This window comes from Silene latifolia, chromosome 1 (genome assembly GCF_048544455.1).
Source record: "Silene latifolia isolate original U9 population chromosome 1, ASM4854445v1, whole genome shotgun sequence".
In the NCBI taxonomy this organism is placed as follows: Eukaryota; Viridiplantae; Streptophyta; class Magnoliopsida; order Caryophyllales; family Caryophyllaceae; genus Silene; species Silene latifolia.
The window spans coordinates 13,736,983-13,749,160 of record NC_133526.1 but is presented as its reverse complement, the minus strand read 5'-3'; the positions used below and the strand labels follow the sequence as shown (position 1 = coordinate 13,749,160).

At 36.3% G+C, this 12,178-nt stretch overlaps 1 protein-coding gene across 1 annotated transcript; it reads left to right on the top strand.

Moving 5' to 3' along the window:
- Positions 1 to 2,112: 2,112 nt before the first annotated feature.
- Positions 2,113 to 4,830, top strand: LOC141640830 (protein FAR1-RELATED SEQUENCE 5-like). The gene is made up of 4 exons (XM_074449511.1): positions 2,113 to 2,187; positions 2,406 to 2,475; positions 2,729 to 2,806; positions 2,918 to 4,830. The coding sequence occupies exons 1-4, from the start codon at positions 2,113 to 2,115 to the stop codon at positions 4,828 to 4,830; spliced, it is 2,136 nt and encodes a 711-aa protein (XP_074305612.1).
- The last annotated feature ends 7,348 nt before the right edge of the window (positions 4,831 to 12,178 follow it).

Sequence of the window (12,178 nt, the reverse complement as noted above, 5' to 3'; positions counted from 1 at the left end):
TGTGCTCAATATTATCTGACAATGGCGTAATTATTATCAATTGTTTTCATAACAACTTAAAGTAACCCATATATTTGTTAAAATTATATATTTCTTAAAATTACACTTTTCGTAGTTATCATTACACTTTTGTCTGTTAGAATTATACTTTCTACTATTACAATTACAGTTTATAAACTTACAGCTTTTCTGTTACAATCAACCCTTTGGTTGTTAAAATTACACTTTTGTCTGTTACAATTATACTTGTTACTATTAGAATTACAGTTTGAAAACTTACAGAAATTGTCTTTTGCTAGTCAAAATTACACGTTTCTCAGTTAAAATTATACGTTTTACTATTAGAATTACTGTTTACAAATTTAGAACTTTTGCCTGTTATAATAACAATTTTACCTGTTAAAATTACAGTTTAATCTGTTAGAATTATACTTTTTATTATTACAATTACAGTTTCAAAACTTACTGACTTCACATTACAATAAACCATTTGGTTGTTATAATTACACTTTTGTCTGTTACAATTATACTTATTATTAGAATTACAGTTTGAAAACTTACATATTTTGTCTCTTACAATAACACTTTTACCTGTTAAAATTACACTTTTATCAGTTATAATTACACTTTTATCAGTTATACTTACAATTTTGACAATTTCAATTTAAGATACAAATATTACACTTTTGAAATTCTATTCTACCATAATAATTACAATAATACTTTGGTGGCTTAAAATCACACCTTTTGCAGTTAAAATTACAATTTCATCCCATTATAATTACACTTTTTAATGTTACAGTTAAACTTTATTCGTCTTCTTACAGTCATGTTGCAGATACTATATTCATTGTTATAAATTTCAAACCTGAAATATGATGTTGAACTCTACCATATAAATAACTCCAACATCGAGAAGTTTAACTTATTATTCACAGAGTTGATATTGAACTCTATAATGATGGAGTTCATGTTAAAAGAGTGGATTTACAGATTTTACATAATAAAAAATAAGCTTCAAAAATAACCTAAAATACACTTCCTCATCATATTTAAACAACTGTTCATATCTAACCTGATGTTTTCATAAAAACATGATATATAAACTAACTTTGAATGAAGAAAATAAAAAAACAATCCAATAATTACCATGGCCAAATGGAATCATTTGCAAATCCATCATTTTTTACGTTGGACGTTGGTCTTGTTGTTTGTTTCTGAGATTGGAGGATAATAATGGAAGATGATCAAGGAAGCTGATAAAGCAAGCTGATAAAGGAAGATGATAAATGAAGAAAGTAGGATTTGCTCTAAATTATCGCCAGTCTGATGAGTTTTTTTTTTCAAATTGTGTTTTGGTGGAGTATGTTTAGAAATGTGTTGAGGAAGGTTGTTGAGTGATTATGCATATGTTTGTGTGTGCACAGTGGGTAATAGGCAATTGTACTGACACACACATCCTCTCTCCTCCTCAACCTATTTCCTTTTTTTTCACGCCTATAGTGGGATTAAAGTAGGCAAATCTCCACTCTCCATTCTCCTAATCCAAGGGCCCTAATAAAGATTTAGGGACTCAAAAGATATTAAGGACTTAGGAGAACTTGTCACTATATATATATATATATATATATATATATATATATATATATATATATATATATATATATATAGGGTCGGGGTCAGGTACGAACTAAAGTTCGGTGCGAACCGTACGAACTGACCCCCCTATAAAACAGACGAAATTCTCATCAGTTCTTCGTTTCTCTTTCGGACACCATTAATGCGATAACAAAATCTCATCTTGATTTCTTCGTTTCTCTTTCCGACACCATTGCTGCGCATCAATCAAGCTCCATTATTGCACCTCGGAATACAAATTCAAGGTAAGTTTTAATTCAGATTTTGAAACAAATCCAATTTCAAAACTTAGGGTTTGCTTAAGATGGTATTTTGTCGTTTTGATTCTAGATTTGTTGGTTCATTACTTGATTAACATTATTGTGATCGAAAAATTATAGTTTCTTTGTTGATAGAACCATCTGATTTTCGTAATAATCTAACAAGAACAATTTTTTATTTCAGATGGTAATAATTGAAGAAGAAGATTCGGTAATGGCAGAAGTTATAGGTAACTACTGCTGCATGTTCTTTGTATCCAGCAAGTTAAAGATGTGTATGTATGTAGATGTATGAATGTGTCTTCAAATCTTGTTTTTTACAGTTTATCCAAAATAAGTTGATTTCAAAAGTTGTGTGTATCTAGGTAGTTGAGGATGTGTTTCTATCAATATTAAAAAATGTATGATTGTAAATTTGCAGGGAGTATTACTTTGATTGACTTAGATATTAAGGCCCTGTTTGGATTTTGAGATTCTGTTTGGATAAACTGTCGTAGTTGATTTCAGGATCCTGGGTTTCTGTTTGTAAGCAACGATTATCAATTATGGTGTAAAAAGTGTATGCAGCCACCTGAAGGTGTGTTTGTAGAAGCACTTAAACTGAATCTAGCTATCCTTAGATACCATAAAGGGAATGGGATGAAAATAGTGAAATAAACAAAAGGTAGCAAAGTGTATATAGCTTCACAAATGAGTGTATATAACTACGTAGACGATTGTATGTAACTTGACAAATTAAATTACATGTTCCACTACCTAGGATTTTGGGATTATGTTTGATTCCAGAATTCAGTTCTTTTCATTAGCTCAAATATTGATTTTCTGTGCAGACATTGTAGAAGTTACTAATGTGCAAGCGTCTTCAAGTAATTCAAAAGAAAATCAATTACTTGTCACTAATGTACCAGGTATTAAATTGCAGCTTCTAATTAATTAATGTATTGTCTAAGAAGCTTGTGTAGGTGGTAACAGATAAAATTAAAATCATTTCCTTTTGTTTTTTTTTTTTGTTGTTGTAGCCACCCCAGAAGTTGATTTCGATAATCAAATAGTGGGATTGCCAAGATGCTCAGCAGAATTAAAACCAGCATTGTGGATGAAATTTGCAACTTTGGAAGAAGGCATACATTTTTATGAGGAATATGCCAAGGTTTGTGGGTTTCTTACTAGGTTAGACTCAACAAAATTAGTTGACGGGATAGTTACACACAAGTGGTGCGTGTGTAATAAACAAGGCAAAAGTAATCACAAGGGTACAAAAAGGAAGAGAACCCTTACGCAAATTGGTTGTCAGGCTAAGGTTAGTTTTAGAAAAATTCAAACGGGTGAATATGAGATTTATGATTTTGTTGAGGTTCACTCACATGCTATGAATACGCCAACAACTATGATACATTTGAAACCATGTAGGGATTTAAACTTGGCTCACAAAAAAATGATAATGGATAATGCTCATGTAAACCATGGTCCTGTGCAAACATTTAGGATGTTCAAACAGTATGTGAAGGGATACAAAAATGTGGGTGCTTCTTTACAAGATTTCAAAAAAATTTCAAGGGATGTTAAGAAATACATCAAAGAATATGATGCCCAGATGTTAATAGAGAACTTCATGCAGAAAAAGGCTATGTCTCCATCTTTCTATTTTGACTTTGATGTGGACGATCAAAGCAGAATAACTAAGCTTTTCTGGGCAGATCCAATATCAATTAAAAATTATGCCCTTTTTGGTGATGTTGTTTCTGTTGATGCCACTTATAACTTCAACCAATATAAAATGGTGTTTGTCCCTTTCACGGGTGTTGATAACCATAAGGGTTGCGTTACTTTTGCAGCAGGTTTGATACGAAACGAAAATGCTGAATCATTTTCGTGGTTGTTTCAAAATTTTGTAACGGCTATGGGTGATCGCTATCCTATTACTATAATAACTGATCAATGTAGAGGCATCAAAAAAGCTGTTAAGGATGTGTTTGCTGACAAAACATGCCACCGACTGTGTATGTGGCATATAATGAAGAAGTTGTCTGACAAGGTTGGTCCATCAATTTCCCAAGACACGACTTTTTTGAAGGAAATTAACTCAGTTGTTTGGGATGTAGAAATCACTCCAGAAGATTTTGAATCGAAATGGAATTCGATAATTTCCTCATATGAGCTTTGTGATAACAAGTGGTTGAAGAAAATGTTTAAGCACCGTGCTCTTTGGATTCATGCTTACATTAGAGACACGTATTTGGGTGGGATTTTGCGCACAATATCAAGGTCAGAGTCTGAAAATAGCTTCTTTGGAAACTTCACCAACCCACATGTCACACTTGTCGAGTTTTGGATACGTTTCCAAACAGCAATGGATGCTCAGAGATGGAAATATTCTAAGGTAATGGCTGATGATAAGAACTGTTATCCAAAATTGACGACCCCTCTCCTTTTAGAAAAGCAAGCTTCTGAGTTTTACACAATCGTTATATTTTATATTTTCCAAGTAGAAGTCCAAGCAGCATGTTATACTTGTGGCCATTTACCATCACCAAATTCAAGTGGTGCGAATGATCATATTTCAATAATTGATCGTGAGAAAGACAAGGAATACAAAGTTGATTTAAGTGATAATAAGTTCTATTGTTCTTGTAAGATGTTTGAAAGAATTGGGATACTCTGTAGGCACATTTTATGGGTGTTGAAAGATAGGGGATTTGATCATATACCTAAAGAGTATTTAGCACTGAGATGGAGCAAATCTGCAACCTCCCACCCTCTTTCTACTGTTGTTGGAAAAACTGTACTAGCTGATTGTGTGTCAATCGAAAGTCGCCAGAACAATATAAGTGAATTATGGTCGGAGGTATTTAATGCAGTCTCACTTGTTGAGGATAGTGAGGAACATTCTGATGCGCTATTTCAATTGCTCCGGAGTTTCAAGAAAAGTTGATTATTTCAATTAAGTCGGGCAAGTCAAAAGATAAGAAAGATGAAATTGAGATGCTTCTTGGGTCAAAAATTCCAACTGAAGTTACTGTTTTACCACCAGAGAAGTGCAAGAATAAGGGATCAGGAAAGAGGATAACATCAAACAAGGAAAAGGCAGTCTTGGAAAATGCAAAGCCTCTGAGAAAATGTCGTGCTTGCGGTGAAATGAGTAACCATGATAGTAGAAATTGCCCGAGTCGACTCCCTTGAAACTGAATTCAGTGGGTTTTTGGTTTATGTGGCATTTGTAGATGTCACTCAAAAAGTCTGTTATGTTTTGTAATGTTATGTACTTACTTAAAAACCGATTTCACTGGGCTTTTGGTTTATGTGGTTTATGGAAAGACTGATTTTGTATAAACTTCCAACTTTTGTTTTTTATTTACGTTTTTACGCTGCTGTTTTTTTACTGTTTTTATACTGACTATGGATTGACGGAGTATAGAGGGGGTTAGTGTATACATTGTGTTCAAATAGGGAGGTGGGCTGACTAGAGTGTATGTAGCTGCGGAAGGAGTGTAACTAGGAGTCAAACAAAGTGTATGTAGCCAACTGAAAAAGTGAAACTAGCAGTTAAAAAAATTAGGATTCCGAAAAATTGAAAAAGCCAAAATTTAAGATGCAACATCATTTCAATGAACTCTTGAACATCAAATTACTCCAGCCAAATCACTTATTTGTTTTTTTTAGGCTGCCGTTATTTTTTTTCTTTATTATGGACTCGTGGAGTGTAACTACCAGTCCGGAAAAGTGTATGATCACAATGCGTCATTGTATACTTGTTTATATAAACTAGGAAAACACATCATCTCTTTTATATAAATTTAGTCTTAAATTTTTCATATTCTTAAATGAAAAAATGGACAAAAAGTTCTGAATTCTCCTACAAAGATGACGTTTGTATCGAACATCCTTTTCTAAAACTACTAAAGGAGTGTATCTAGCAGTTCGAACAAGTGTAGCTAGCAGTCCAAACAAGTGTATCTAATTGCCCAGAGATGTTCAAAGTTATTTCCTTTGAAACGTTACAAACAGCACAAGGAAACTAAAAATGTGAAATACTAGACAAAGTCACCCCGACTTAATCAACCTCTTCAAAGTACAATCCACTATTGCAAGAAAAATAAAAATGTGAACTGATGCCGAATCCTTTGAAATGAGGCTTGATTAAAAAAAATGATCCAATAATCTTCATCATCAACCATTGTGAAAAATCGCCTGGAGATTAAAAAAAGAATGACATGAGGTTGAATTATTTTAAAGCAACATATGGATGTGTAAGGTGTATGTAGTGACAGACTATAGTGTATGTAGCCATCTTAACGAGTGTATCTAGCGGTTCAAAAAACGTAATGTAGACAACCTGAAAAAGTGATACGTCTTTCAGTAGACTAACGGAACTTCATATTTAATTTATAAAGATTACAACTCAAAAAACGTAATCGCAATTGCTGGCTGACAGTAGGCATCTCAGAAAACCGTAAGGTTCACACTCTTCCCTCTTTTTCTCATCACCTCATGCTTGAAGTTTTATTCTTTTCCTTCCTACTGTTTCTTCCTTTCAGTTGACCATTAAATTAATTACAGCATTCCGACACAATAATTCTAACATGATACGTCTTTCGGTAGACTAACGGAATTAAGACTTATAACTTACAAGCAGCATAACGCGGAACGAGAGACTATCATGGGAGATCATCTCCCTGAACAATGAAAAAATATTGACTACAAATCCTAATTCTGCTACTACACCTAATATGACTAAACTACCCCTTATTCAAGTTTTTGACTTTTTTTTTTTAGTTTAAAAAGTGTATCTAGCAATTTAAAAAAGTATATGTAGCAACCTGAAGGAGTGTATCTAGCAATTAAAAAAACTGTATCAACCTGAACGACTCCTAAGATGACAAATCAAACATATAAAAATACAGAAAAAGGATACCTGAGAAGTGTTTTTCTCCCATTTTATCAGCTGCAACATAATTTGTCGTCGATAAGCAATCAAGTCCTGCAAAACAAAAAAAAAAAGGCAGAAATTTAAGATAAAATGGCAGCCCGAAAGAAGTACGTATCCTCCAACAGGGTTCAAGCATTCTTCATTGTTAGTGATTCTGTTGACTGGAGTAGGGATATTCAAGTTGTTCCCATAATTCTTCTCTGAGTGTATTAACGCTAATGTGCTTTTCTTAAAGACAGGGTGCATTTCCCACAGAACGGTTTAGCATGGGTGCATTTAGGGTATCATTACAGTCCGTCTACAACAGGTAATGTAAAGCTGGTCGAATCTCTTAAAACATGGGACAGAAATGACAGAAAGTTAAGATAAAATGGCAGAAAATTTAAGATAAAACATATATGAATTATCAAGTCCATTAAACTCACTTTGTAATGTTTCTTGTCCGTCCACAAATTTGTATTGAACATTGCACCTTCCAGAACTTCATGACATATACTCCGCAGTCAAAACTATTCAAGCAACATATGATGTTGAAAATTATATTAAAATAATTAACATTAAGCAAAAAAATAAAACAAAAATATAAAACAAACTAACGTGTTTGCTTGCTGAGGTACATCCTTGACTTCAGTAGGAAACAAACTGATGGCCTTGACGCGCTTGTAACCATTGGTGCTGGGTATCTGATTTGCAACATTGACTATCTGTGAACAACAAACAATCAACAAAAATACTTGTATGAATATCTTAGATTGTGACTTCTAGACTGAATTAAAATAAAAAATGGCGACCATACAATATCCTCCACATAAGTATTATATTCCTCCACAGCTTTCTTATCATTTTTCCTATATGTCTTGAGAGAGTCCAAAATATAGTTCTCCTCCTCCTTGAGATCAGACACACAAGCTAACCAATGGTTACCATCTTTGCCGATTGTGAAAAAAACCTACATAAAAGCAAAATGATTTACATAGGTAAGTAACTAGGTGTAGACACCTCGTTTCTGCACCCCTCGCAAACCACCCGGTGATGATTGGGCCGCATGTTTGGTTCGCGGAACGATTTGTGACAGTTCGTAAGATTATCGTCAAGTGATTGCTCAAATATTAATGTCAACCTCTTAAATGTCATCTACGTCCCGATACGGTCGTTTTGGCAGTAATTAGAGTATATTCGGAGTCCGGGTCAAAAACCGTCTCCATTTTCTGATAGCTGTTAAATCCCGAGTCAGAATGTTCTGGAATGTCCCGGATATTTCTATTCCATATTTCTCAAATTTTATCTTTTGGCAAATAATATCCCGTAATATTTACATAAGATATTAAAGATAATCGAATTAATTCCGTCCTACCATAACTTAAACACGGAAATCTTTCTTAAGCAGGAGGAAACCTCCTGGGAATAGACGCCGCAGGTGCTGCGCCTCTTCCAAGAGACGCAGTGGCTGCTGCGCCTCTTCCCAGGCCCTTCTTTGCATGATTTACGTATCTTTTTTATATCTTTCCGAGATTCACTTCCAAAGAGTTTCCGAAACCCTATTCCTTCACGTGATTAGTATAAATAGGAGCCTTCGTTCCTCATATTTCTCACGCGAGTGTCCGCCCTTCTCTTCTCCCTTTGCATTCTAGACTTCGTTCTTACTAATTGGCGCCTACATGCATGAACATTCGACCACGTAAGCTTGGATCTTTCCGGGTACCAGCCTCTCCGTTGCATGACCGACCAATTTGACCACTACACTCAATCAATCTAATTAATCAACTTGTTAAATCGTTTTCCTCTTTCGAGGGCACTCTTTCCTTGCATTCGCGTCGAGCATTCACTAATCGATCTTCTTAGTTCATCTCGTTCCGTCAACATGTAAGTCTGAGGGTGTATTAATCTCTCTTTTATTTATTGTATTTTAATTATTGTATCAACAATTGTAAGGTTTATGTCGAAAGTACCTCATTAAAATCGATTTCTAAAACCGTCTTTAAAACCTTTTTTTGCGGATTTCCAGTAGACAGACGTCGAGAAAAGACGCAGCAACCGCTGCGCCTCTTCGAAGGAGCGCGGCACCTGCTGCGCCTCTTCGTGAGGCTGCCGCAGTTCCTGTTTCTTTTCTTCTTCCTCCGTCCTCTGCAATTCGTATCAAATTTATTTCTTTTCTTTTGTTCGTCTGTTAATTCGTTCATCATGATAGTTTGATAATTCATATGCATATTAACCATCATCATTAACATGTTTAAATCGTCATAAATCCGACTCAAATCCCAAATAATCAATATTTGCGGGTTTTTCGTCATTAAATTCAATTCGAGTTTTAGGGATTCAATTCGTTCATGTTGAGTTTCTGGGATTCATTGTTGATATATTTTCACCTGTTTAGTCATTAATCCGTCGTCATTCATCATGTTTAGTTAATAATTCGTTTAGTTAGTTAGTTTAGTTAATCATTCATTAACATCGACCCTTCACATAATTAATCCGTTTATTTCCGTCTCGTCCATGTCTTACTGTTTTATGACCTCAATCATATGTAAATAATCTGCTAATAACTTTCATCCGAGTCTAAAATCATAATCAATCCTTAAAATTTACCAATTAACATTAACGGTTTGCGTTTCGGCCATGAGCCAGAACTCACCCTTGGGAACAGACGCGGCAAGAATCGCCGCGCCTCTTCCAAAGGGCGCAGTTCCTGCTGCGCCTGTTCCAGGGTGATTTCTGTCCCTGAACGCCTTTTCTGCCTTGACGTAGTTTAATTAGTTTACGTATTAATCAACTAATAATCGTATTATCACCTTCTGATCCGTCGTGTTTTATTCTTATTTCTTTTTCTCAAATTATCCTTTTTAAAGGTATTGTCGACATAAATCGCATATTCCAATGTAACTATTGTAATTTATATTTATAATTATTGTTTTCCATTTATCATTTGTATGTTTTCACATGTAATTGAGCATTAAATCCTACTTCGACCCAATTGTATGCTAATTACGTGTCAACCGACTTAGTTAATTTCTCACATGTTAGGATTAAAACTTGGATGTTGCATTGCATGCATACAATCGACGATATATCGAGTACGAATAACTTCCCTAATCATTAGTAGAGGCCGCTATCGAGGCGGGCGGGATTAGGTGTTCGATCAAAAGAGCTTCCTAATACGTACCCTCACCCCTTACTCCAGATCTCCGTGAGCACCCGTGTTCATTGGCATCCACGAGAGTCATTCTAGACATAGAATGCTAAGGGTAACGATTGCTTAGTGTTCATGTCACTACTTTGTGTCTTGACATGACACGAGGTATTCGAACGGTTCCAATTTCCCATAAAAATTGGTGGCGACTCCTTACAAAATGCAAACGCTTGTTTTCGAGCCCCTTCACCAAGCGCCCCGTGGGCGGCCCGCTGTCCACGGTTTGGCGACTCACTGGGATATACACTTACGTGTAGCTGAGGGTGAAACTTGAACAAGGTTAGGGAATAAGTTTGTACAAGACAATTGTCGGTTTTCATAACTCGGTCTTCCTAGACCGTTTAAATCGGCCTTCCTAGGCCCAACCCAACCCATTCGACCAATCGTCCCGTCTAAACGGTCCTAATTCTTATTTGGGCCTAAGGATGGATAGCGATTGACGTCATCCATACCATGATGCTTACTCTTGTTTGTATCAAGGGCCTTTACTACTTGAGGAAATGGACTAGGAATCGGCCTTACTCTTGTTTGGCACGAGCCTCTCCACAGACTTCGGGTTTGATGGTTCGGTATGGCAACCCACCCTTTAAACCAAAACCCTTCTAAATGCACTCAGCATCCCGTTATAATGCTTGTATAAATGTGTAAACCTTACGTGATCACTATTTCAAAACAAATCATGACGAATTTTCAAAAAATCAAAACCCAATTTCAATCAAGAATTTCGAAATAGGGCCTTTAATTAGCACAAAATCCGGTCAAAACTCTGTCCGTTTGTCGTGTCAAAATTCGGGCCACAAGCCCATTTCAAACCTCACTTCGAGTCCACTCCTACAACTACACTACAGTTGACTAGGACACACATTTTCAAAGACCTTCTCTTTCTTCAAAACTCACTCAACACAAGTGGCACACACCCACTTCACGAGTCAAGACTTTTCCTCTTTTAGCAAGTGTGATAGAATGGTCGATCGTGTTTTGATTCGTCGCCGATCTCTTGTCCAGTTTCCAAGATGCCTGGGTCAAGTGACGATACGAACCTCCAGCAAATTCAAGAAAGTAATGATCGAATCCTAGCCGCGATAGCCCAAATGCAAATCACTCAAGAACAAACCTATGACCGCCTTGAGCTTATCGAAGGCCGTATCTTTGATGTAGAGGGAAAGCTACCTCCCCCTAAAGGTGGAGTGCTACAATTTTCCGATGACGAATCTAAAGATGAGAATCCTGTCCTAGGAACAACCGCAGCTGAGAAAAGACTCCAATACCTAGAGGAGCAATTGATGTACCTTAAGGGGGATGACATTTACAGGGAGAACAATCGTAAGTATGAAGCCGTCAATTCCAAATTGCCCACTAACTTTAGCATGACGGATATCCCCAAGTTTAAAAGACATGAGAACCCTTTGAACCACATCCGCGCCTTCAAGGACTATATGTCTATCAAAGGCATCAAACCCGAGATGTTCTTAAGGATCTTTCCTTCATCTCTCGACACCATCCCGAAGCAATGGTTCTACACTTTAGATCACAAAAAGGTCGCTACGACGCCGCCATCGAGTTCTCGAAACAATACGCGGATAATGCCGAAATCCAAGTCAATATGCGTACTCTAGAGGTTCTTACCCAAAATGACAAGGAAGGATTCACCGACTTTCTAAGTAGGTGGAGGAAGACTAGTACCCAACTAGTCGAACGCCCGGATGAGGCTACTCTTGTGGAAAAGTTTGTGGACAATCTCAAGCCCATATGTGCCAACCATTTGAGGTATCAAAATATCAAGACTTTCAAAGACTTAACCGTACTAGGGACACGAATTGAAGATGACATCCGCAAAGGACTCTTGTCCAAAACGGTAGGTCGAGGATACCAAGGGTCCACAAGTCGTTCATACGGCTCTACTAGCAAGACCGACGAAGTTAACCTTCTCGAGCCATCCAAGAAAACTAGCCCACCAAGGAAGTTCACAAACCTTGGGGATACATACTCCAATGCTCTAAAAAGGCTAATGAAGCAAGGCAAACTCCAACCCATTGGACCTACTCCCGAACCCGAAAGGAAGTCCAAGTTTTGGGATGAAAATTCCCTTGTGAATACCATAGGGGCAAAGGGCACGACACAGAAAAATGCTACAAATTGAAACATGTGCTTCAAGATATGATTGAA

Coding starts and splice junctions, on each gene's coding strand:
- LOC141640830 (XM_074449511.1), top strand. CDS start 2,113: ATGGCAGAAGTTATAGGTAACTACTGCTGCATGTTCTTTGTATCCAGC. Junction 2,188..2,405: donor AGATGTGTATGTATGTAGAT/GTATGAATGTGT, acceptor AGTTGATTTCAG/GATCCTGGGTTTCTGTTTGT. Junction 2,807..2,917: donor ACTTGTCACTAATGTACCAG/GTATTAAATTGC, acceptor TTGTTGTTGTAG/CCACCCCAGAAGTTGATTTC.